Below are 25,804 nucleotides of genomic sequence, written 5' to 3' on the forward strand. Positions count from 1 at the left end.
TTCCCAACGGCGCTATTTACATCCGGCGAAATCTAAGTCATAAAATGCTCGTAGCTTCCGGTTTCTTAGGCCATAGAGATGTTTGGAGCCACTCTGGTCTCTGATCAGCTCTATGGTCAGCTGGCTGAATCACCGGCTGCATTCTCAGGTTCCCTGTTGAGACAGGAGAGCCAGAGAAAAACACGGAAGACGGTGGGGGGGGGGCTTTCCCTCCCACGGCTTGTAAAAGCAGTCTAGAGGCTAATTAGCCACTAGGATTGCTTTTACATGAAAGCCGACCGCTGGCTGAAAAGAATGATACCAAGATGATACCTAAACCTGCAGGCATCATTCTGGTATAACCATTCAAAGTCGTGAATGGCGTACCTGAAGACAAAAAAATGGTTAACAATAAAGCACAGTAAACGGTAAATTATAAAAAATTGCATACCTGAAAAGCAAACATGATAAAACATAATAACAATAAAACATTGCAGAATAGAATACAGTAAAAAAGAGCAGAACAAGAGAGAGAGAATAGAGAGAGAGAGAACAATAAAACGACAACTATTTTTTTTTATTTTATATATATTTTTTTTTTTTTACACTTTTTTTGTAACTAACTTTTATAACTGTAAGGGTCGGTTCACACATGGGCAACACGACTTTAACGCGACTTTAACGCGGCTTCAGCGCGACTTTGGCACGACTTCGGCAAATTACGAGGCGACTTCAAGTCGCCTCCATGACGGGCGACTTCGCTGGCGGCCCCTCCCACCGTACCAGGCCGCATGCCCTCAACATGGGGGGTGCTTTGGGGCATGGAGGGCGCAGTGTGCGCCCCCCCCAAAGCACCTTGTCCCCATGTTGATGAGGACAAGGGCCTCTTCCCGACAACCCTGGCCGTTGGTTGTCGGGGTCTGCGGGCGGGGGGCTTATCAGAATCTGGGAGCCCCCTTTAATAAGGGGGCCCCCAGATCCCGGCCCCCCACCCTATGTGAATGAGTATGGGGTACATGGTACCCCTACCCATTCACCTAGGGAAAAAAAGCGTCAATAAAACAAACAGTACACAGGTTTTTAAAATAATTTATTAGGCAGCTCCGGGATCTTCTTCCGACTTCGGGGGTCCTCTTCCGACTTCGGGGGTCTCTCCGCCGTCTCCTCCCGGTGTCCGCATCTTCTGCCGGCTCCTCCGCTATCTTCTGCAGCTCAATTGCTAGCGGTGGTCCGGACTTCTGCCTTCTTCTTTTCTTCCAGAGATGTTGACACGACGCTCTCTCCAGCTGGAATGGTCTCTGAACGCTCCGCAACGGACTTATATAGGCGGTGACCCCGTCCCCTTATGAGGTCACTGTCCCAGGGCATGCTGGGGCTGTGCCGTCATAAGGGGGCGTGGTCATCACCCGGTGACCACGCCTCCTAAAACGTCACAGACCCAGCATGCCCAGGGACTGTGACGGCATAAGAGGGCGGGGTCACCGCCTATATAAGTCCCTTGCAGAGCGCACAGAAACCATTCTGGCTGGGGAGAGCGTCGTGTCAACATCTCTGGAAGAGAAGAGGGAAGAAGATGATCCAGAGGTCCGGACCACCGCTGGCAAAAGAGCGCCAGAAGATAGCGGTGGAGCCGGCAGAAGATGCGGACACCGGGAGAAGACGCCGGAGAGACCCCCGGAGTCGGAAGAAGATCCCGGAGCTGCCTAATAAATTATTTTAAATACCTGTGTACTGTGTTTTTTATTGACGCTTTTTTTCCCTAGGTGAATGGGTAGGGGTACCATGTACCCCATACCTATTCACATAGGGTGGGGGGCCGGGATCTGGGGGCCCCCTTATTAAAGGGGGCTCCCAGATTCCGATAAGCCCCCCGCCCGCAGACCCCGACAACCAACGGCCAGGGTTGTCGGGAAGAGGCCCTTGTCCTCATCAACATGGGGACAAGGTGCTTTGGGGTGGGGGGGGCCGCAGCGCGCCCCCCTCCCCCAAGGCACCAAACCCCCCATGTTGAGGGCATGCGGCCTGGTACGGTTCAGGAGGGGGGGGGCGCTCGCTCGTCCCCACCCCCATTCCTGTCCGGCCGGGCTGCGTGCTCGGATAAGGGTCTGGTATGGATTGGGGGGGGACCCCCCACGCCGTTTTTTCGGCGTAGGGGGTTCTCCTCAAGGTCCATACCAGACCCAAGGGCCTGGTATGCCCCTGGAGGGGGAACCCATGCCGGATTTTTATTTAAAATTTGGCGCGGAGTTCCCCTCAAGATCATTTGAGCACAAGTCGCATGCCGAAGTCGGATCATGCGAGACGGCGATCCAACTTTGATCCGACTTCAATGATAGTCAATAGGCTGAAGTCGGATCAAAGTCGGATCAAAGTAGTACAGGGAGTACGCTCTGAAGTCGGAGCGACTTCAGTAGTGTCTATTAAGACGCTAGCGTTAACTCCCATTGAAACTATTTCTGGAGCGACTTGGGGCGACTTGAGGACGTACAAGTCGGATCCCAAGTCGCCCCAGTGTGAACCGAGCCTAACCGGTTCCAGGTTCGGGTCTCTCAAAATGCGATGGCATCTTGGGAGACCCTGTGAAAGTGTGCCTAGTCTGTGCAATGCTGTACCCTACGCTAATACTCAACTAATGAATGGTAGCGTTCAAAACATTCACCAATGCAAAGACCAGGATTGTCAGGACAGGAGGGACAATAATAGAGGGTGTCACGCCTATATTCGCGCTTGCTGCAGACACAACATCTTTTTTGGGGGTTCGTTGGGTAGGGGTACTCGGGAGGACATAAAGAAAATGCCTCTCATGCAGCCGACTGCATTTGGTTGGGGATGTGAATGGGGGAAGTACGGGCGCTGCAGAAGCGGTGGGTTCCCAATTAGGATTGGCGAATGCAGCAGGAAGGGCACTATGGGCACGACGGGCCTGTGTTTGTCTTCTTGGTGGCAGCGGGACACTACTTGTGCTTGCCACCTCACCAGCTTGAACTGCACTTATGGGACTCGCCACGTCACCAAGTGTTACTGCAGTGCTGGTTTGACTACGACCGGGGTGTACTAGGCCACTGGCGCTTGCCAGTTCAATAAAAAGCTACCAAAAAAACTGTTAGCGATCACAGGGATCAGGCCTGACTCTGCGAACGCTGCAGTTATGCGTTAAGTGTTTTGTAAGTGACAGTGATCGATCGATACTGCACTTGGGTGGGCTGGGCCGGGCGGAGGGGCAAAATGCAGGTGCTAGCAGGTATCTGGGCTGATCCCGCTAACACTGCGTTTTTGGGAACCCTAAACTGCTGGGGACGCCAGTATAGATCTGATCGGATCAGATATTGATCCGTTCAGATACTATACCACTAAGGGAGGTGTACGGTGCGTGCGTGGGTGTTAGCGGTACTGGCGCTAATCAGACGCTGCTTGGGGCTGGTGCTTGCCAGTTCACCAAAATACTACCAAAAAAACTGTTAGCGATCGCAGGGATCAGGCCTGACTCTGCGAATGCTGCAGTTATGCGTTTAGTGTTTTGTAAGTGTCAGTGATCGATCGATACTGCACTTGGGTGGGCTGGGCTGGGCTGGGCCGGGCGGAGGGGCAAAACGCAGGTGCTAGCAGGTATCTGGGCTGATCCCGCTAACACTGCGTTTTTGGGAACCCTAAACTGCTGGGGACGCCAGTATAGATCTGATCGGATCAGATATTGATCCGATCAGATACTATACCACTAAGGGAGCTGTACGGTGCGTGCGTGGGTGTTAGCGCTACTGGCGCTAACCTGACGCTGCCTGGGGCTGGTGCTTGCCAGTTCACCAAAATGCTACCAAAAAAACTGTTAGCGATCGCAGGGATCAGGCCTGACTCTGCGAACGCTGCAGTTATGCGTTTAGTGTTTTGTAAGTGACAGTGATCGATCGATACTGCACTTGGGCTGGGCCGGGCGGAGGGGCAAAACGCAGGTGCTAGCAGGTATCTGGGCTGATCCCGCTAACACTGCGTTTTTGGGAACCCTAAACTGCTGGGGACGCTAGTATAGATCTGATCGGATCAGATATTGATCCGTACAGATACTATACCACTAAGGGAGGTGTATGCTGCGTGCGTGGGTGTTAGCGGTACTGGCGCTAATCTGACGCTGCCTGGGGCGACGCATATCACCGCCGGGCGATCAGGGGGCTAAACCTTTATTCGGTAATAAACGGCGGGTGCCCTGACACTATAAAAAATAAACAAACTAACCAGCGTCACCCGTAACAGTTATACAGTGATCAGTGGTGAAAGGGTTAACTAGGGGGCCATCAAGGGGTTAAAACATTTATTAGGTAGTTTATGGGGGTCCCTGTCGCTATAAAACGCTGACGGCGAACCTAAATATTTAGGTCCCTAACTAGCGTCACCAGCGACACTAATACAGCGATCAGAAAAATGATCGCTTAGCGACACTGGTGACAGGGGGTGATCAAGGGGTTAAAACTTTATTAGGGGGGGTTAGGGGGGTATCCTAGACCTACAGGGGGGTAATACTAACTGTCCCAACACTGTAACTGTCACAAACTGACACCAATGCAGTAATCAGAAAAAAAAAAAAAAAAAAACTGCTGGTGTCAGTTTGTGACGGGGGGGGGGGTGATTGGGGGGGATCGGGGGGCGATCGGGGGGGGATCGGGGTGTTTTGTGTGCCTGGCATGTTCTACTGTGTGTGTGTAGTGTTGTGCACTCACATACCTGTCTTCTCTCCTCGGGCCGGAACGGAAATTACCGAGCCGAGGAGAGATGACATCATTTCCTTTGCTGCTGTTTAGCATACAGCAGCAAAGGAATGATGTGATTGGCCGGTGGCGATCGCGAGGGGGGGGCCACGAACGGATGGCCTCCCCCTCACCTCTGATCACCGCTGGACAAAAGACGACCGCCTCGGGCACTGGGGGGAGGTCCGATCGGACCCCCCAGCCGCGGAAGGCAAATCATGTATATGTACGTGATTTTGCCTGTCCGTGCCACCTTGCCGACGTAAATCGGCGTGAGGCGGTCGTCAAGTGGTTAAAAAGTTGTAAAATCTGTTTGTATTACAACCACATACCATGGTGAGGAAATATTTGTTAGCGCTCCCCACGAAAGCCTGAAATGACCCAGATGTCTCTTGATCATTTACTCAGTGTGCAGTCAGCATATATTTTGCTCTTATTATCTTGATATAATAGGGTTGTTTTACTAAAGGCAAAAACCTAGTGAAGATATTGGGGTTGATTTACTAAAGGCAAATAGACTATGCACTTTGCAAAGTGCAGTTGCAGTCTGGAAGCACAGTCACTCCAGAGCTTAGTAAAAGCGGTAAAGCTTCACTTTGCAAAGAGTGCCCAATCACGAGCAAGGAAAATAAAAATAAAAAAATATTTTGCTTGCACACGATTGGACGATGGAAGTCAGCAGAGCTGATGAAGCAAGAAAAGCTCTGTTGTTTGTTAGAGGTGGGATAGGCTTCCCTGAAGAGATGAGCTTTCAGGATTAGCCTAAAAGTGGACAGAATTGGAGAAATGAAAGTATGAATGTAATAGGACCCAAAACTGATTCCTCTGGTAATGCATCAGGCACTGCATCCACTCTGAAAATGAGCCAGTTATACAAATCCTTTGTTTTCTGCCCCTTAATTACATGACTTGTATATCCCATATATTACTATTTTTTCTAACTATAGTATGGGTGGTAATGGTACCAAATTCTTTTCGAAACTTAAAAGTACTCCACATCTACCTGCATACCCCTATACAGTATATACTTAGTTAGATTTATCATAAAAGACAACTGTCCATTAAATTCAACTTGGTAAAAATTAATCCTACTGTATAGGCTCTTCAGTATAAATAACATATACAATATTTCATGAATACCTTTAATACCATTCTAGTAGTTATGGTTTGTTTGCATTCTTGGTTTACCTAATGCGGGTATGGCATTTTGTATGCTGAGAAAGCTGTCATTTTTCAACTAACAAGTAAAATATCTGTTTTCTGAAAGCACTATTTTTATATCCAATTTAAAATGTCTAGGTGACTCAGAGACCCAGTTCGCATATGATGAGATGTCTGTTTAGAATAAGTTTTGTTCCAAAGGATCCAATTGACCTTCTTCGGAGGGACCCAGTTGCCTTTGAATATTTATATGTGCAGGTAAGAGCTCATACTCATGTGGAACAACTGTTGCAACTTAAAGTTTAATCCCTTTACTAATCCACTACAGCCAAGGAAGCTACCATCTTAGCCATTATTTGATGTGAAGTTGCCACGGTGCTGCACATGTGATCAGTTACGACACCAGCCATTTCACAGTTGGGTTTGGATACTAAGCAACTGTTAGAGGGCTTTCACACCGAGCCACGGGGGGGGGCGTCAGCGGTAAAGCGGCGCTATTTTTAGCGCCGCTTACCGTCGTTTTATAGGCGCTATTCAGCTGCTAGCAGCGCAGTTTTAACCCCCCGCAAGCGGCTGAAAAGGGTTTAAATCCACCCACAAAACCCAGGCGGAGTGCCGTTTTGCTGGTGGTATAGCAGCTCTGTCCCATTGATTTCAATGGGGAGCGGCGGTGGAGGAGCGGTAAACACACCGCTCCTTCACCGCTCCAAAGAAGCTGCTGGCAGGACTTTTTATGACGTCCTGCCAGAGCACCGCTCCAGTGTGAAAGCTTTCGGGTTTTCACACTGGAGACAATGGAGCAGCTGCTTGAGGGCGGATTGCAGGCGCTATTTTTAACGCTATAGCGCCTGCAAAACATCCTCGGTGTGAAAGGGGTCTTATAGCTCTGATTCATGGCATGCCTTCAATGTAACCATTTTGGGAAGCAGTTAATCAGTGGGTTTAGTTTTGATTTAAAAGATTTGTATCTATACAGGTTATCTATTTTATTATGTAACAAAATGAAATAAAATAATATTGACAACTGAATTGCGTTATCAGAGAATTTGCTCTTTTGAGAATGTAGCACATTGCCTGCCATTAACAATAGCAATCATGAGATGTGTCAGGTGCTGGTTTGCAGATCTTTGTTTTCCAATGTAACAAATGCATTACTTGAGTCTAATGCCCCATCTGCTGGTTGATTTCAGAGTTGCAATGATGTGGTTCAGGAGAGATTTGGACCAGAGTTAAAGTATGATATTGCCTTGAGACTAGCAGCACTGCAGATGTACATTGCAACAGTCACCACCAAGCAGACGCAGAAAATCTCTCTAAAATATATTGAGTAAGTAAGAAATGCTTATATACCCAAGCATATCTTTGCGAATCCTCTGCATTTTCACCAACAAACATATATGTTTATATACTGTAAAATGTTAATTTCCTTTGGCATAATATATTTTGTTTGTGTGTGATATATCTAACGCTGTAGAATCATAAATGCTGTACAGTTGTGTATCAGAGGAAGAGCCCTTCAAATTAAATTATTACAGAATTATTATTTAACGTAAAGTCCGCACACTAGCTTGTACACTATATTGTCAAAAGTATTGGGACACATGCCTTTACACGCACATGAACTTTAATGGCATCCCAGTCTTAGTCTGTAGGATTCAATATTGAGTTTGCCCACCCTTTGCAGCTATAACATTTTCAACTCCTCTGGGAAGGCTGTCCACAAGGTTTAGGAGTGTGTCTATGGGAATGTTTGACCATTCTTCCAGAAGGGCATTTGTGAGGTCAGGCACTGATGTGGACAAGAAGGCCTGGCTCGCAATCTCCACTCAAATTCATCCTAAAGATGTTCTATAGAGTTGAGCTCAGGACTCAGGACTTGTCTAATTCATTTGGTGGAGGGCGATTATGGTGTGGGGTTGTCTTTCAGGGGTTGGGCTTAGCCCCTTAGTTCCAGTGAAGGGAACTCTTAAGGCGTCAGCATACCAAGACATTTTGGACAATTTCATGCCCCCAAATTTGTGGGAACAGTTTTGGGATGGCCCCTTTCTCTTCCCACATGACTGCGCACCAGTGCACAAAGTAAGGTCCATAAAGACATGGATGAGTGAGTTTGGGGTGGAGGAACTTGACTGGCCTGCACAGAGTCCTGACCTCAACCCGATAGAACACATTTGGGATGAATTGGAGCGGAGACTGCGAACCAAGCCTTCTCGTCTAACATCAGTGCCTAACCTTACAAATGTCCTTCTGGAAGAATGGTCAAACTTTCCCATAGACACACTCCTAACCATTGTGGACAGCCTTCCCAGAAGAGTTGGATCTCTTATAGCTGCAAAGGGTGGGCCAACTCAATATTGAATCCTACGGACTAAGACTGGGATGCCATTAAAGTTCATGTGCGTGTACAGGCAGGCGTCACAATACTTTTGACAATAGTGTGTATATTATGATACGTCATTACCTATTTAAACTACATTTTAAAAAATGTAATACTTTAACGATTTGCTACTCTTTAAGATTCTTCTGCTGCCATTGCCCCTTCAGGCTGTACAAAACTCAATGGGATGCTGTGTGTTACTGATGAGATCAGTTTGTTCACAAAACCTCAGTCTGCAGTCTCTCAGGAAAATGTCTGTCCTGAAGGCGCAGTTATTCTTAACAGTATAAATTCAGATTTACAAAAAAAGCACAGCATGCTATCACATATGGGTATACCAGCATGGTGTGCTAAAGCTACCTATCAGCCAGGCCTCCCTTTCTGCTTGAATTAAGAAGTCCACAACCGCATTTAAAAGAAGCTTCCTAATAACCTTGTGTTCTTTTGGGCCATACACGTGCAGTATTTACCCTTTCCTGTCACAACCTCTGAGCTTATCATATAGTGCCTTGAAAAAGTATTTATACCCTGTGACATTTTCCACATTTTGTCATGTTACAACCAAAAACTTAAATGTATTTTATTGGGATTTTATGTGATAGACCAACACAAAGTGGCACATACAGTAATTGTGAAGTGGAAGGAAAATGATAAATGTTTTTTCATTTTTTTACAAATAAATATGTCAAAAGTGTGACGTGCATTTGTATTCAGCCCCCCTGAGTCAATAATTTGTAGAACCACCTTTCCTGCAATTACAGCTGCAAGTCTTTTTGGGTATGTCTCTACCAGCTTTGCACATCTAGAGAGTGAAATTTTTGTCCATTCTTCTCTGCAAAATAGCTCAAGCTCTGTCAGATTAGATGGAGAGCTTCTGTGAACAGCAATTTTCAAGTCTTGCCACAGATTCTCAATTGGATTTAGGTCTGGGCCATTCTAGCACATGAATATAAACATGATCTAAACCATTCCATTGTAGCTCTGGCTGTATGTTTAGGGTCGTTGTCCTGCTTGAAGTTGAACCTCTGCCCCAGTCTTTTGCAGACTCTAACAGGTTTTCTTCTAAGATTGCCCTGTACTGGGCTCCATCCAGCTTCCCATCAACTCTGACCAGCTTCCCTGTCCCTGCTGAAGAAAAGCATCCCCACAATATGATGCTGCCACCACCATGTTTCACGGTGGGGATGGTGTGTTCAGGGTGATGTGCAGTGTTAGTTTTCCGCCACACATAGCGTTTTGCTTTTAGGCCAAAAAGTTCCATTTTGGTCTTATCTGACCAGAGTACCTTCTTCCACATGTTTACTATATCCCCCCACATGGCTTCTCACAAACTGCAAACGGGACTTCTTATGGCTTTCTTCTTCTCCCACCTGAGCTGTGGATCTCTGCAGCTACTCCAGAGTTACCATGGGCCTCTTGGCTGCTTCTCTGATTAATGTTCTCCTTGTCCGGCCTGTCAATTTCGGTGGACAGCCATGTCTTGGTAGGTTTGCAGTTGTGCCATACTCTTTCCATTTTCAGATGATAGATTTAACAGTGCTCTGTCAGATGCTCAAAGAATGGAATTTTTTTTATAACTTAACCCTGCTTTAAACTTATCCACAACTTTATCCCTGACCTGTCTGGTGTGTTCCTTGGCCTCCGTGATACTGTTTGTTTACAGAACAGCTGTATTGATACTGAGTGGTAATTACACACAGATGGACTCTATTTACTAATTAGGTGACTTCTGAAGGCAATTGGTTCCACTAGACTTTAGTTAGCGGTATAAGAGTAAAGGGGGCCAAATACGAATGCACGCCACACTTTTATTTGTAAAAAAAAAAAAAATGGAAAACCATTTATCATTTTCCTTCCACTTCACAATTATGTGCCACTTTGTGTTGGTCTATCAATTAAAATCCCAATAAAATACATTTATGTTTTTGGTTGTAATATGACAAAATGATGACATTTCAAGGGATGTGAATACTTTTTTAAGGCACTGTAGGTGACAGGATAGAGTACCAAGAAAGAGTACACACTGTGCATGTGCAGCTCAAAAGAACAGGATGTCTCTCCCTCCCAAAGCACTAGGGGGTGCTGGTCCCAACTCCTTTTGACCCTACAAAAACTCAGGATGGAGCCATTACTGGCTGCAGAAGCTTTGCAGAAGCGTCTCCTAAATACAGTTGGGGTAGGTTTAGCACACTATGTTGCTATACCCACATGGGACAGCATAGTGTGCTTCTTTCTTAAGCTGAACTTTGCAAGCCCTTTTTCTTCTTTTCCCACAAAACACACACAAATAACTGGTAATCATGTTAGTCTTCCTACTTCTGCCCATGTTTCCTGCTCTGTTCTATCAGTGCTATCCACAGGTTCAGATCTGGTATTGACAGAAGTTGACATTGAAATTTGGTATCTGTCAGCAATCACAGATATGCACAGTTCAATCTTCAAAGAGAACAGCAGGTCACTACATGCTAAAGCACAGGGAGCCTGAAGATCCTTGGTCACTGGTCAGTCTGTGTCATCGCAGGCTGACAGGCTCCCCTGCCCAGCCATGCCGCCAGTGATCACAGTGGCATCAGTTTGTAGATTGAGTCTAGTAGCTTTTTTTAAATGTAACATTATAATCACTTTCAAAATCTGAATTGCACCTTCACAAATGTATATGAGAAATAAACAAATGCTGGTCTTTCTACAGAAAAGAATGGGGATTGGAGACCTTCCTTCCATCTGCTGTGTTGCAAAGCATGAAGGAAAAGAATATAAAAAAAGCACTGTCACACCTTGTCAAAGCTAATCAAAACCTCGTCCCTCCAGGCAAAAAGGTAATCCATTCATGTTGAAGAAGTCTAAAATATAAGAAAGGAGAACATGAAAATGAAAAAACATGAAAAAAACAAATCCCCAGAATGCTGGGCTGCAGGGGTGCTGCCAGATCAGCGACCCTAATGATAAGTACAATGGGAACTGGGGGGTAGGGGAGGGTGTCCGGTGTTAATTTACCTTTACATTTTTTCTATAAAGATGAACTGACCCTTTTAAGCAGAACTGCAGCCAAAAACAACAATATACAAATGGATAATCAATAAAAAGATAGCCACTAGCTGTCCTTAATCTGATGGCCAGCATTATTCTATCCACTTTATATAAGTCCAGGTCATCCTGGACCTGCTCCAATCAGTGACTGGACAGTGAAAGAAGAAGTAGCACAGTGATGTGCTTCTTGCCAGCATATACTGTAAATCTATTGGCCCCTGCTGTTAAGGGAATGCAAGAGGCCAGGTGACCAGGTGAAATGTATGTACTTACACTGCTCACACTTAAAAAATGCATTTTAGGAGGAATTTTTTATTACATAGCTGCATTAACCACTAGCTGTTTGGAACAATTTTGAACTTTTTCACATACAGGATACGATCAGCATTTATTTCTAGAAAATATTTAGAACCTCCAAACATTATATATTGTCCAGAGCAGCCCACAACCACATGCACATTCACTCTACAATTAGCCCATACCGTGTAGGTTGCTTTGTTTGGCATCTGATTGTAAATCACATTGTATGACAAAATGCAAAGTAATGCCAAAACCATCCATACCCCTAAGCAGACAGCACATTTTAATCACTCTTTATATCTTTTACAGCTATCTGCTCTACAAGCCAAAGTGCACTATCTGAAGTTCCTTAGTGACTTGCGCTTATATGGAGGACGTGTATTTAAAGCAAAATTGGTTGTAAGTGCTGTATTATGTAATACTTTATGCATAGTCTAGCATTTCAGACACATAGCTGTCCATAATTTATCTTTACTGCAATATGTGACTTTCTGTATCAATCAATGTGTAATTAATTTTGAAAGCTGGTAAAAAGGGTCATCAATATTTCCTGGGCAATTTCCCACATGTCTTCTAGATTGAGTATACATGGAAATTATTGAAATCATTTTCCCAGCTGTACAAATATACATGTTGCATCTTACTTTAAATTGTAATATCTTTCCCAATCCATATTCATTTAATCAGCAAATGCATTTATAATGTTTACTCCACTGCGCAATTTATTTTTACCCTTGCCTTGATAAATTGGCCAGCAGACAAGTAGAAAATGTAACCCTCTAATATCCTTGTGCTTACAGCAGGGAGAAAAACATTCAGATGTGACCTTGTTAGTTGGTCCCCGATATGGTATCAGCCACGTAATCAACACAAAAACAAACTTGGTAGCCCTACTTGCTGACTTCAGCCATGTGAATCGGATTGAAATGTTTACAGAAGATGAAATAATAGTCAGAGTAGAGCTTCATGTTCTTGATGTAAAAGTAAGTACAGTTTTCTGCAAATTTGTTATTTTTTTTTTAAGACGGACTCTATGTATGTGTATGGCCCTAGGCACTTCCAGCAGGCGCTGTGCTTGCCCCTCCCCTCTTTTTCCCCTTTTCCAGAAAGATTTGTATTTTGTAAATGGGTTTACATAATACAAAGCACGCGCTGATTGGGCAAGAGCAACTTGCAGCTGGTGGAAATGAGACCAGAAAGTCCAGTATTGGAGCACCGCAAGTATAGCAATAGCTATAAAAATTGTTAATTAAACTGATATGTCCATGAGGTGGCATGCACTTGGACTTAACCCCTAGTAATTCAGAACATTTTAGAAAGCAGTTTAATTTCTGGAGTTCAATTATAATCGGCTCTTGCGCCATCTGTCCTTGGTTTCCTACCGATGAACCTGTAGCACAATAAACAAGTAGGAGTGTAGTCCATCATAACCAGTTTGAGGTCACCTGCTATGTTATAAGATGCATAACAAAATGTAATCATATATCAGGTTCATATTCAAGCAACATCTCCATTTTGTTTTGCTTGAGACTTTATACACAAGCGAGGTGGATGGAGGAATCCCCCCTGTCAGGACATTGTATTCTTACAGCAGGACTATCCGCTGTCAGAATACACCGATCAGTGGCTGAAGCGGAATGGCTGCAGCCACTGAGTGAGAAAAGTTCTCCGACATTCCCATTCAACAGAAGTCGCTCTACGTCTGTCGAGCGGGGATAGCCATGCATGGGTCAAATTTTGATCCATCTATAGCAAGCTTAAGTTCCAACAATTTGCTTTATCTAAGGTTTTCATAACAATACGCTGTCCATAAAATAAAATTTGTTAAAGTTAGATCAAACATTATTTGACCTCACAGAAAAGTAGTCTAATAATGACCTTTTTCATATTCCTCTACATACATTAGAATAGCTTCCTTCCTAATGAACTATGGCAAATGGATGTTAACTGTGCAGTTCAGTAGTATGGAGTTCTGCTTTGAAGTTGACAGTACGATTTGCATAAGCTAAAATAATGATCTGTTGTTATGTTTTATGACCTCGTTTTCCTCTTACAGCCTATAACGTTACTTATGGAGTCATCGGATGCCATGAACCTTGCCTGTTTAACAGCAGGTTATTACCGACTTTTGGTAGATTCCAGACGCTCGATATTTAATGTGGCAAATAAAAACATGGCCAATCGTGAAGCAGGTAAATTGATTATAGTTTTTGCTATGCATCTCAATTAGCCCCTAATGCCTGCAAGTAAAACAAATCTTAATGCCTGAACTCAGATTTGCAACTTTGGCGAGTGTTAATTATCTGGGCATCATCAACTACTTAGTGTATCCAAGTGAATTATACTTTGTGTCTTTCAGGATAAACTGGTCCTTAATTTGGTGGTAAATGTTAACAGATATGTCCTGATTTTTTTTTTTTATTATTATTATTATTATCAAAAAAATTTGGCCCAAAATAGTAAAGCTATATTTTTTTATCCAGCCTAAAACATACTGACCCTGAGCTTTGACCCAATCTTGTCCCTGAACTGAGCCTGACACTAACCTAGATCAAGCCCTAATCTAGCTATTTTATCTTTATTTATTTATTTTACACACAGACCTTTTTACCTTTTTACTTACTTTTCCTCTGGCTATCACAGCTATCATGTGATCCGGAGTTGGTCCTCCCCATTATTAATAGTGACAGTGACAGCTTAGTCTCCATACTGGGAGTGCACATATATGTGGCACCTCTCAATAAGACCCACCTCTGTGACAACGCATATACAGTATACATTATGTGAGGCTGGTATAGAAAAATTGACTTCTTGGCACATCAGGATATCTCTCTGGCTGTACAACTCAGTGTACCTACACATTCTGAATTTATATATTTATATATATATATATATATATATATATATATATATATATATATATATATATATATATATATATATTTTTTTTTTTTTTGTTTCTTTTAAATCTAGTAAATTTGCAATATGACATATTTGCCTTTTTGCAAATGTCAAATGCAAATCTGTTCCTCAGGGTTACAGATAGCTGCAGTGCTTTGAAAAAGTATTCATAGCCCTTGAAATTTCCCACATTTTGTCATGTTACAACCAAAAACGTAAATGTATTTTATTGGGATTTTATGTAATAGACCAACACAAAGTGGCATATAGTTGTGAAGTGGAAGGAAAATGATAAATGGTTTTCAAAATTTTTTACAAATAAATATGCGAAAAGTGTTGCGTGCACTTTCTATTAAGCCCTCCTGAGTCAATACTTTGTAGAACCACCTTTCGCTGCAATTGCAGCTGCAAGTCTTTTTGGGGATGTCTCTACCAGCTTTGCACATCTAGAGAGTGACATTTTTGCCCATTCTTCTTTGTAAAATAGCTCAAGCTCTGTCAGATTGGATAGAGAGCGTCTGTGAATAGCAATTTTCAAGTCTTTCCACAGATTCTCACTTGGATTTAGGTCTGTACTTTGACTGGACCATTCTAACACATGAATATGCTTTGATGTAAGCCAGGGGTCTCAAACTGGTGGCCCTCCAGCTGTTGCGAAACTAAAGTCCCATCATGCCTCTGCCTGTGGGAGTCATGCTTGTAAATGTCAGCCTTGCAATGCCTCATGAGACTTGTAGTTTTGCAACAGCTGGAGGGCCACCAGTTTGAGACCCCTGATCTAAGCCATTCCATTGCAGCTCTAGCTGTATGTTTAGGGTCATTATCCTGCTGGAAGGTGAACCTCCGCCCCAGTCTCAAGTCTTTTGCAGACTCTAACAGTTTTTTTTCTAACATTGCCCTGTATTGGGCTCCATCTATCTTCCCATCAATTCTGACCAGCTTTCCAGTCCCTGCTGAAGAAAAGCATCCCCACAACATGATGCTGCCACCACCATGTTTCACGGTAGGGATGGTGTGTTCAGGTTTATGTGCATTGTTAGTTTTCCGCCACACATAGCATTTTTCCTTTTAGGCCAAAAAGTTCAATTTTTGTCTCATCTATCTAGAGCACCTTCTTCCACATGTTTGCTGTGTTCCCCACATTGCTTCTCGCAAACTGCAAACAGGACTTTTTATGGCTTTCTTTCAAGAGCTGTGAACGCGGCTTGTGCCGAAACGCATCTGCTTGTCGTTTTTATACTAGTCATGATACAATAAAGACCACAGATGATATATCCAGAGTGCCGGCTTAGCTTATTTTCTTTCAACAATGGCTTTCTTTTTGCCATAATGGCCAGATTTGTGGAGTGCACGATTAATAGTTGTCCTGTGGACGGATTCTCCCACCTGAACTGGGGATCTCAGCAGCTTCTCCATGGTTATCATGGGCCTCTTGGCTGCTTCTCTGATTAATGCCCCCTTAGTTTAGTTGGACGGCCACGTTGTGGTAGGTTTGCAATTATGCCATACTCTTTCCATTTTTGGATGATGGATTGAACAGTGCTTTGCGAGATGTTCAAAGCTTGGGATATTTTTTTTATAACCTAGCCCTGCTTTAAACTTCTTCACAACTTTATCCCTGACCTGTCTGGTGTGTTCCCTGGCCTTCATTATGCTGTTTGTTCACTAAGGTTCTCTAACAAACCTCTGAGGGCTTCACAGAACAGCTATATTTATACTAAGAATAAATCACACACAGGTGGACTATATTTACTAATTAGGTGACTTCTGAAGGCAATCGGTTCCCTTAGATTTTAGTTAGGGGTATCAGAGTAAAGGGAGCTGAATAAAATGCACGCCACACTTTTCATATATTTCATATATGGAGAGTCATTTTTAATGTTATGTAATAGATTTATATATATATATATATATATATATATATATATATATATATATATATATATATGTCTACACAAAGTCCATGACTACATATTCTGTTCATAGTTGTACACAGGGCTTTTTTTCCTCAGAGAATATGTTCAGAAACTCCCCTTTTTAAGTCACCCCTTGTCTTTGCCCCCTATCCACCTCTGAGCACCGTCTCTTGGTTCCATCCTCTACCCACCTTCCTGTACGGCCCTTTTTAGAGAATACATAACCAAGTATCATTTTGTGGTGCTAAGTAATTTGTATAGATTTTATTAATAAGTAATGCATTAAGATATACACCCTTCTTTCAACAATAGACCCCCCCCGCAACAAAATGACCCTCCAGTAACAACAGATCCACCCTAGCAACAGCAGATCCACCCCAGCAACAATAGACCCCTGTCAGCAACAACAGATCTCCCAGCAGCCAGCATCAATAAACCCTCCAGCATCCAGGAACAATAAACCCCTCTCTCATCAGTAGATCCCTCCCAGCAACAATTGGCCCCCAGCAACGATATAGATCCCCCAGCAGCCAGCATCAATAGACCCTCCAGCAGGCAACAACAATAGACCCTTTCCTCAACAGTAGTTTCCTCCCATCAACAATAGATCTCCCAGCCCCCAGCACACCCCAGTACCCTTTGCCATTACATACATTCAGTGCAGGAGGTGCCGGAACTGTGTTCCCCCATGTTCCCCCTGAAAAAAAGCCCTGGTTGTACAGGGTTACAGATAGCTGGTTTATTACTTTACTGAGAATACAGGCCTGAACTGCTAGATCTCAGGTTACACAAAGTTAAATGAGTCAGCAGAATGAGGAGACCCACATACTCCTTCCTTTTCCCCAAGCAGTGTTAGTGCCATCTAAATCATCAGAAAGGAAAATTAAAATGTGCAGAGCCATCGTTAAACACTCTTATTACACAACCCAGTAAGAGACAGGCTGGTCCTCAGGAGGCTGGAAACACTATCCAGCCAGGTTGGTGGTCAATTGAACATGAAATGGGAACTGAAAGCTATATTTACATTTTTCATTTCATGAGGGGAAATGAAGGGAGTCACACAGAGGCCTTTATGTCAAAGCAACATCATTCTTTAAATATATGGCTATACATGCTTCTGTACTTGTTCATAGGTTTGTCTCCACGCATGATGATGTATGCTTGTGTTAGCTTTCATAGGCATTGATTTGTGTAGTTGCGACTTGTTCCAAGGGAACAGTAGAGATCCAGATATAAGCATAAAACCGCCGCTCACCATAGCCGATCCTAGTGTGGATGCATTTATGTGAAAGCCTCAGTCAATGCCACTCCCTGGGTCATGACAGGTTGAGCCCCACCCACCGGGGGGCTTAATCCCCAGTGGATGGTGCGCAACATGTCAGGTGGCATGGCCCGAGGAGCGGCATTGACTGAGGCTTTCACATGAATAAACCTACACTAGGATTGGCTATGGTAAGCAGTGGTTTCATGCTTATATGTTCATTGCTCACTGGATGAGTTTTTCTTACACTGGCATCCCTGCTATCCTGAATGCCAACAAGGCCTTACACCTCGGCCTGGAGTGGCACCAATCACTAATGGTGTTATAGCAGATATCCAGATGTTACATTGTTCTAGAGCTCTTTACCCCAATTTTTTTTAACTATAATTTCTCTTATGTTGACCTAAAATACTCTTGATCAGTGAGAGATTTAGTTAGAATATATTTGTATAATAATATTTCCATGTTGCTAACATAACTTTATTTTTTTCTTTCTTAGGAAATGAAATTCGAACTAAACCTAATTATCATGATTGTGATTGGAATTACTTACCAAAATCTTCAATATTTGCTTACGAAGAAAATCAGGAACCACAACAAATATTTGTGGACTTAAAACAAAGGAATATGGAGGTCTCAGAAAGTTCTTTACATCACAAAGATCACCGGAGCTTGTACATAGAAACTACTTTTAATTCAGGAGAACTTGATCAGCAGCTAACCAAACAATGCGATCATATTGACTTAGAGAAAAGCCTTGGTATTAGCCAGCCATTACTTTCTCTCTCAGGGCTGGAACACTCTAGCACAGCACAAGACTCTCCAAGGAGTGCAAAAGTGTCTTTTATATTTGGGGATCATAATCTGGACACTATAAACCCTCAGACACTTGGCTATGAGAGATTGCTGGATGAAAGCCCTGAAATGTTAGATAAGCAAAGTGTAATTTACTTAAACAATGCCAATGACATTAAAGACTTAGACTTAGCGTCAGATGCCGAAAGCATTCATTATGCTGCTAATGCTGTTTATGCAAATATATCTGAGAGTAAAATCTTTGGAAACACAGAAGGAATTGAAGAACCCCTTCTGTTACATGACATATGTTATTCTGAAACCACAGATGATGTTGAGGACGAAGATGAGGCAAGTTGTGAGGAAGATATTATGGTTCCAGAGGATAATAGAACAGATATACTTAGCATGTCAGGATCCAGTGATGATATCATTGATCTGACCTCACTTCCACCACCTGAAGGCGATGACAATGAAGATGATTTTTTGTTGCATTCCTTGAACATGGCTATTGCTGCCCCTCCTCCTGGTTTCAGAGACAGCTCGGATGAAGAAGACTGTCAGAATCAGTCTGCTTCAGGTGTCAGTGTGTCTGTTGATGACATCCCTGTCTCTCTAATAGATGCTGTTCCAACAAACACAGATGAAAAATGTGAGACAACCCTGGAAGAAGCAGTAGTAGTTTCAAATCTACAAGCAATGCAAGATTTAGCTGTGTCAGAAGAAATTCAAGCAGATGACACCTCAGGTTCTTTCACCATTGTGACATTTATTCATTAATGTACAGACCCATTATTCCATCCCTTTGAGCCCTCTTTTTTGTTTTGTTTTTTTATTTATAAACCTTCAAACCATCCCTCATTTTATCCACAAGATATTTTTTTATGATTTCAATTTTTTTTAAATTATGAAACACCTATGATTCTTAGAAAGGTATGCTTACAGTTGGTTTAATCATGTTATCATAAAAAAAAATATTGCTGTGTTGGTATAATACATTAACATGGTCATTTCTTTTGTGGCACACAGGTGTAACAATATTAAGAGCGTACAGTCCCGAATCATCATCGGATTCTGGTAATGAAACAAACTCCTCTGAAATGACAGAGAGTTCGGAACTGGCCTCTGCCCAGAAACAAGCAGACAATCCATCTCGAATTATTTTTCCAACTGGTGAAGGTTACCAGCCACTGATAGCAGAGCAGACTGAATTTTCTCTAGCCAAAAACCAAGCTGGATGTATGTCTCTTAAATCTTCCTCTTCCTCAGTGAATCGGCAAGCAGTGGAACTCCAATCAAAAGCTGTGCCTTCAAAACAAATGCTTAATTCTGATAACATAGAAATGGAACCAGAAACCATGGAGACAAAATCTGTCACCGACTACTTTAATAAAATGCAAATGGGGTCCTTGGTGTACTGCAAAAGAAAAAATAAACCAGATGCAGAAATGAAAACGCATTTTGACGTAAATGTTACTGTCAAAAACCAAGCAGGTAAACGAACAGAAAATGATGGGGAAATGAAAGCGAAACTAGAAATGCATCCCTCTAGAGACTGTCAACAACTAAGTAATTTTAACTTGGAAAGAACTGCTTTTCGTAAAGACAATCAGCGATGGTACAACACCACTGATAAGGGAACTAGTGACAGGTTACCATCAGGAACAACGTATGCTAAGACATTGCCAAGGCTTTCTGGTGTAGCAAACAGCAAAAATGAAAATAATAGCAAAGATGACATAAATATTGAAACTGTGCTTTCTGAACATGAGGATATATTTATTTCCAATGCAAACTTCATTTCTTCTTCCAAAGAACTTGGTCAGTCTGATGCTGATGACACCTCTACAGAGAATATTTCTAAATTAGCCGATACAGATCAGAGCATAAACAGGATTTGTGAGTATCACAGCGCCAAGAATATGTCATCACTTCAGAGTGAAGGACACTTTTCTCTGCAGAGCTCCCAGTGTTCATCTATGGATGCTGGATGCAGTACTGGAAGCAGTTCATGTGCAACTCCAGTTGAGTCCCCACTGTGTTTATCAGATGTTAAGCATATTCTGTCTGATACACCGGTAAAGAGTGGAAATTATGTAAACCCTGATGAGAGACAGTCGATCCTTCCAAACCACGGGGCATCATATCCAGAGCTGCATCAACAAGGTGACACTTCTTGTCACAGGATCAATGTTTCTGCACATACATCAGTGAATGCAGACCCAATGTTTGGAACCTTAAGAGATGGAAGTCATCGGATTTCTAAAATTAAAGAAACCACAGGTACATCACTAACTGATATACACACTGTAAGGGGTTTTGTAAGGACAAACTGTAAATTTGAATGCATAGGTTTATACTGTATTTGATATACTATCTCCTATGAATTCATATGTGTATATGTCTATTTTTTCAGCATGGGGAACCTCTACTACTAGCATAGTTGACAAAGTAAAAATGCCATAGAGCAAGTTTATTTAAGGAAAAGTTCTTTCTGCACACCTGTGACCCATTTTCAGCAGACAGCACGCTGAAGCCCGCTGTCGGCTGACGTCACAGAGCCAGTCCAGGCTTGAAAAAGATTGTGACCATATGGTCGGGATCCACCCACATGCCTGGACTGGCTCCCGGTCCAGCCTCCCAGTGAGCAGATGAGAGCCTGAGCCGGCCGCTCCCACCCCCTCCACAGCCCAGCGCTCCAGTGAGTGCAAGGGGGGCAGAGAAGACAGCGATGACTGACAGTCACCAACGCTGCATTCACCTAGGTAAGTATGATTCTAAAAAAAATCCCATACTTCTCATTTAAGGTACCTACTTTTGCCTCCACAGTGATGCCTACCTCCCTATTATACCATTGGAGTCAATCAATGGAAAAATACATACTTCCAGCTATGGGACATAAACTTTATGCAAACTCCTCCCCAATTGCCACAATGCAATGAATATACCCTAAGTGACTGGTCACCAAGTTCAATGGTGGGAGGGTGTAACATTCATTGTATGGATTAGAACACCTGTGAGATTTTTATTGCTGTCTGTGTCCCTATTAGGGAGATTTGTCCTGTTTACTGTTATCACTGAAAGTCAAAGGAAATCCTGTCTTTTGGGTTGTATCCAGAACAGTAATAGAGGGGGCATCTTCCCATGGGGACACTAGTTCTGTTGAGCTGGATGACAACCTGGCATTACCTCATTTTGAAGGAATTTCCTCTCACTTCCTGTTTTGGCTATGGAACAGGAAGTTAAGAGAAATCTTCCCAATGGGACATGGCAAAAGAAAAAATACTTGGCAGGGGTTATAACTAGAGATGTAACATTTTCGAAAAATTTGAAGCAATGAGGAAAATAACCTTTTTTTCCCATTTTTTTGGGAAAAATTATAATTTTCAGAAAATGTGAAAAACAAAAATTGAGGCTGGAGTAGTTTTGCACATTGAAATCATTTTGATTTTCAGGTGTCATTGTATCTATAAATTAAGATATTGTGTATTGTTTTGAGATAGTACTTTGCTTGCTTGAAGATGTTGCTGGTGAGGAAATGCTTTGTGATGATCTAGAAGCAGCAGAAAGAGTGTTTCTGGAATGAGAACTCTGGAGGGAAAAGCCACTTGCACTTTTATTCTGGTCCTCATCATTTAATTCCATAAAGTATTTTTAATGTCTTTAGGGCACCTCTGGCATGCCAGGATGTGTTTGGTCATCCTTGTAGCATTTGTAAAAGAATATTTCTTCTCACAATATTTGCACATTGCAGCTTTGCTCTCAGCAGAAATTGCACTGTGGAAATGTTTCCAAACTCTAGATGTTGGTCTCTTCATTTTACTGAGAGGAGTAAAAGAAAAGCCAATTTACTGACCAGACTATAAGTAAACATTATGCAGTGATGTGGAGAACATTAATAGAAATCATTTAAAGGTTATAAGGATAAGCTAATTTATCAGACAAATTTACCTGTCAATTAAGGCCTGAGAGGACAGAAACTATCTACTGTATCCCAACAATCACCCAACTGTAGGAGGTACAAGATGGAGCCCACAAGTAAACTAAACTGGAGCTCTTCTGCTGCAGTGACCCCTAGTGGCAGAAATACATATTTTTCTTGTTTGAGAACTGCATTGAGAATTATAGTGTTACTTGAATTGTATTCCAGGATTTGTTTGTCTTCAGCTGAGCCTGTGAGAACTTGCAAAAATGTAAGCCTTTAGATAAAATTCCAGAAATCTTTTATTAAGGTCTTCATGTTGTATAGTTTGAATACCATATCATAGATGTACTATTTATTATTGTAAAAGAACATATTACACACTCCTGTTTTTTCCCACTTTTTCTGTTTTGTTTTTTTCAGGCCTTTCCATCTCTAGTTATAACCCTTCCTTACTCTATCCAAAAGAAAAAAAGTTGTGCCTTTAGTTCTATTTTAACTCCTTCAATACCAGACACTTTTACCCCCTTCCTGCCCAGGCCAATTTTCAGCTTTTAGCGCTGTTACACTTTGAATGACAATGCACAGTCATGCCACACTGTACCCAAATGGAATTTTTATGATTTTTTTTTCACAAAAATAGAGTTTTCTTTTGGTGGTATTCAATCACTGCTGTGTTTTTATTTTTTGCTAAATAAATGAAAAAAGACTGAAAATTTTGAAAAAAGACCAAAAATTTTGAAAAAAACTATTTTTATTTGTTTTTGTAACATTTTGCAAATGAATAAGCTTTCTTCATACATTTAGGCCAAAAGGTATACTGCAACATTTCTTTGGTGAAATTACCCAAATCAGTGTATTCTATTTACTCTGTAGGAAAGTTATAAAGTCCACAATCTATGGTATAAATATCTGAAAATCGATCAATCCTGATGTACTGATGGCCTATCTCATTTCTTGAGGCCCATAAATTCCAGGGCAGTACACATTTCTACCTAATTACCCTCTTTTGGAAAGCAGATAGTCCAAAATATGTAGTGAGAGACATAGCGAGTATCTTAAAGTTGTATTTTTTTTGTCACAACTTTTTGGAAAATTAAGAAATGGAAAAAAAATGTACATTTTTGAAATATATAACTGGTGTGGTGGTGAACAGGGACACTGACTGATGACAGTGCGTAAATATATATATATATCTATATCTATATATATATAGATATATATAGATATAGATATATATATATCTATATATCAGGGGTCTCAAACTGGTGGCCCTCCAGCTGTTGCAAAACTACAAGTCCCATGAGGCATTGCAAGGCTGACAGTTACAAGCATGATCCCCTGCTGATTCTGTACATTTGCCTACTGACAACTAAATTATTAGTCTATATTTATAATGAGTGAAATAAGTATTTGATCCCCTATCTATCAGCAAGATTTCTGGCTTCCAGGTGTCTTCTATACAGGTAATGATCTGAGATTAGGAGCACTCTTTTAAAGGGAATGCTCCTAATCTCAGCTTGTTACCTGTATAAAAGACACCTGTCCACAGAAGCAATTAATCAGATTCCAATCTCTTAACCAAGGTCAAGACCAAAGAGCTGTCCAAGGATGTCAAGAACAAGATTTTAGACCTACACAAGGCTGGAATGGGCTACAAGACTATCACCAAGCAGCTTGGTGAGTGGGTGGCAACAGTTGGTGCGATTATTTGCAAATGGAAGAAACACAAAATAACTGTCAATTTCCCTTGGTCTGGGGCTCCATGCAAGATCTCACCTTGCAGAGATTCATTGATCATGAGATCGGTATCATCCCACAACTACACGGGAGAATCTTGTCAATGATCTCAAGGCAGCTGGGACCATAGTCACCAAGAAAACAATTGGTAACACATTATGCCATGAAGGACTGAAATCCTGCAGCGTCCGCAAGGTCCCCCTCTCAAGAAAGCATATGTACAGTCTCATCTGAAGTTTGCTAATGAACATCTAAATGATTCAGAGGAGAACTGGGTGAAAATGTTGTGGTCAGATGAGACCAAAATCTAGCTCTTTGGTATCAACTCAACTCACCGTGTTTGGAGGAGGAGGAATGCTGCCTATGACCCCAACAACACCATCCCCACCGTCAAACATGAAGGTGGAAACATTATGTTTTGGGGGTGTTTTTCTGCTAAGGGGACAGGACAACTTCACCGCACCAAAGGGATGATGGACGGGGCCATGTACCGTCAAATCTTGGGTGAGTACCTCCTTTCCTCAGCCAGGTCATTGAAAATGGGTCATGGATGGATATTCCAGCATGACAATGACCCAAAACATATGGCCAAGGCAACAAAAGAGTGGCTCAAGAAGAAGCACATTAAGGTCCTGGAGTGGCCTAGGCAGTCTCCAGACCTTAATCCCATAGAAAATATGTGGTGGGAGCTGAAGATTAGAGTTACCAAACGTCAGCTTTGAAACCTTAATGACTTGGAGAGGATCTGCAAAGAGGAGTGGAACAAAATCCCTCCTGAGATGTGTGCAAACCTGGTGGCTAACTACAAGAAACATCTTACCTCTGATTGCCAACAAGTGTTTTGCCACCAAGTACTAAGTCATGTTTTGCAAAGGGGTCAGATACTTATTTCACTCATTAAAATGCAAATTTTAAACTTTTTTGAAATGCGTTTTTCTGGAAATCATTGTTTTTATTCTGTCTCTCGCTGTTAAAATAAACATACCATTAAAATTATAGACTGATCATTTCTTTGTCAGTGGGCAAACGTACAAAATCAGCGGGGGATCAAATACTTTTTTCCCTCATATATATATATATATATATATATATATATATATATATATATATATCCCTCAAAAATTCTTCTCGCCTTATATAGCCCTCAAAAATTCCTCTTGCCTGCTCCCATTTTGCTATTGTATTTGAGGGTTGGCAAGCTGTGACTGCCTAGAAGCGGGGGGGGGGGTGAGCACCGCCGGTAGGCGGATTGTATGGAAGAGCCGTTCTCCCAGCGATTGGAGGGGAAGAGAGAGGAGAGCTACCACCCGGATCATCAGAGCGCCGGGAACATAACAACTTTCATTTCAATAGCTATGTGTTCCCCGCCGTGCGCCCGGGCACATACAGCCCCTCCTCTTTGCCCAGGCACCTTGATAGACAGAGCACCTGTCCAATCCTTGGACGGGTGTTCTGTCTATCAATGTTCCCTAGACAAGGTGGAGGAGCTGTATTTGATGGCACGTTGCGGGGAACACACAGCTATTGAAATGAAATCTGTTATGTTCCCGGCGCTCTGATCATCCAGGCGGATGCTCTCCTCACTCTTCCCCTGTACAGGTAGGCTGCATTGGGGACACATGCTGCATTGGGTACACAGGCTGCATTGGGGACACAGGCTGCATTGGGGGCACAGGCTGCATTGGGGAC

General features: G+C 42.5%; 1 protein-coding gene across 5 annotated transcripts in view; it reads left to right on the plus strand.

Moving 5' to 3' along the window:
* The window catches only part of FRMPD4 (FERM and PDZ domain containing 4), a 608,500-nt gene that overhangs the window by 555,082 nt on the left and 27,614 nt on the right, over positions 1-25,804 (plus strand). For all 5 annotated transcript variants that reach the window (XM_073614854.1, XM_073614850.1, XM_073614851.1 and 2 more), the window contains 8 exons: positions 6,015-6,134; positions 7,067-7,203; positions 10,943-11,069; positions 11,890-11,979; positions 12,381-12,563; positions 13,637-13,772; positions 18,158-19,201; positions 19,483-20,736. In XM_073614854.1, the coding sequence (XP_073470955.1) occupies positions 6,015-6,134; positions 7,067-7,203; positions 10,943-11,069; positions 11,890-11,979; positions 12,381-12,563; positions 13,637-13,772; positions 18,158-19,201; positions 19,483-20,736 (3,091 nt within the window). The remainder of the gene's footprint in view (positions 1-6,014; positions 6,135-7,066; positions 7,204-10,942; positions 11,070-11,889; positions 11,980-12,380; positions 12,564-13,636; positions 13,773-18,157; positions 19,202-19,482; positions 20,737-25,804) is intronic.

Source organism: Aquarana catesbeiana, linkage group LG02 (assembly GCF_042186555.1).
Source record: "Aquarana catesbeiana isolate 2022-GZ linkage group LG02, ASM4218655v1, whole genome shotgun sequence".
In the NCBI taxonomy this organism is placed as follows: Eukaryota; Metazoa; Chordata; class Amphibia; order Anura; family Ranidae; genus Aquarana; species Aquarana catesbeiana.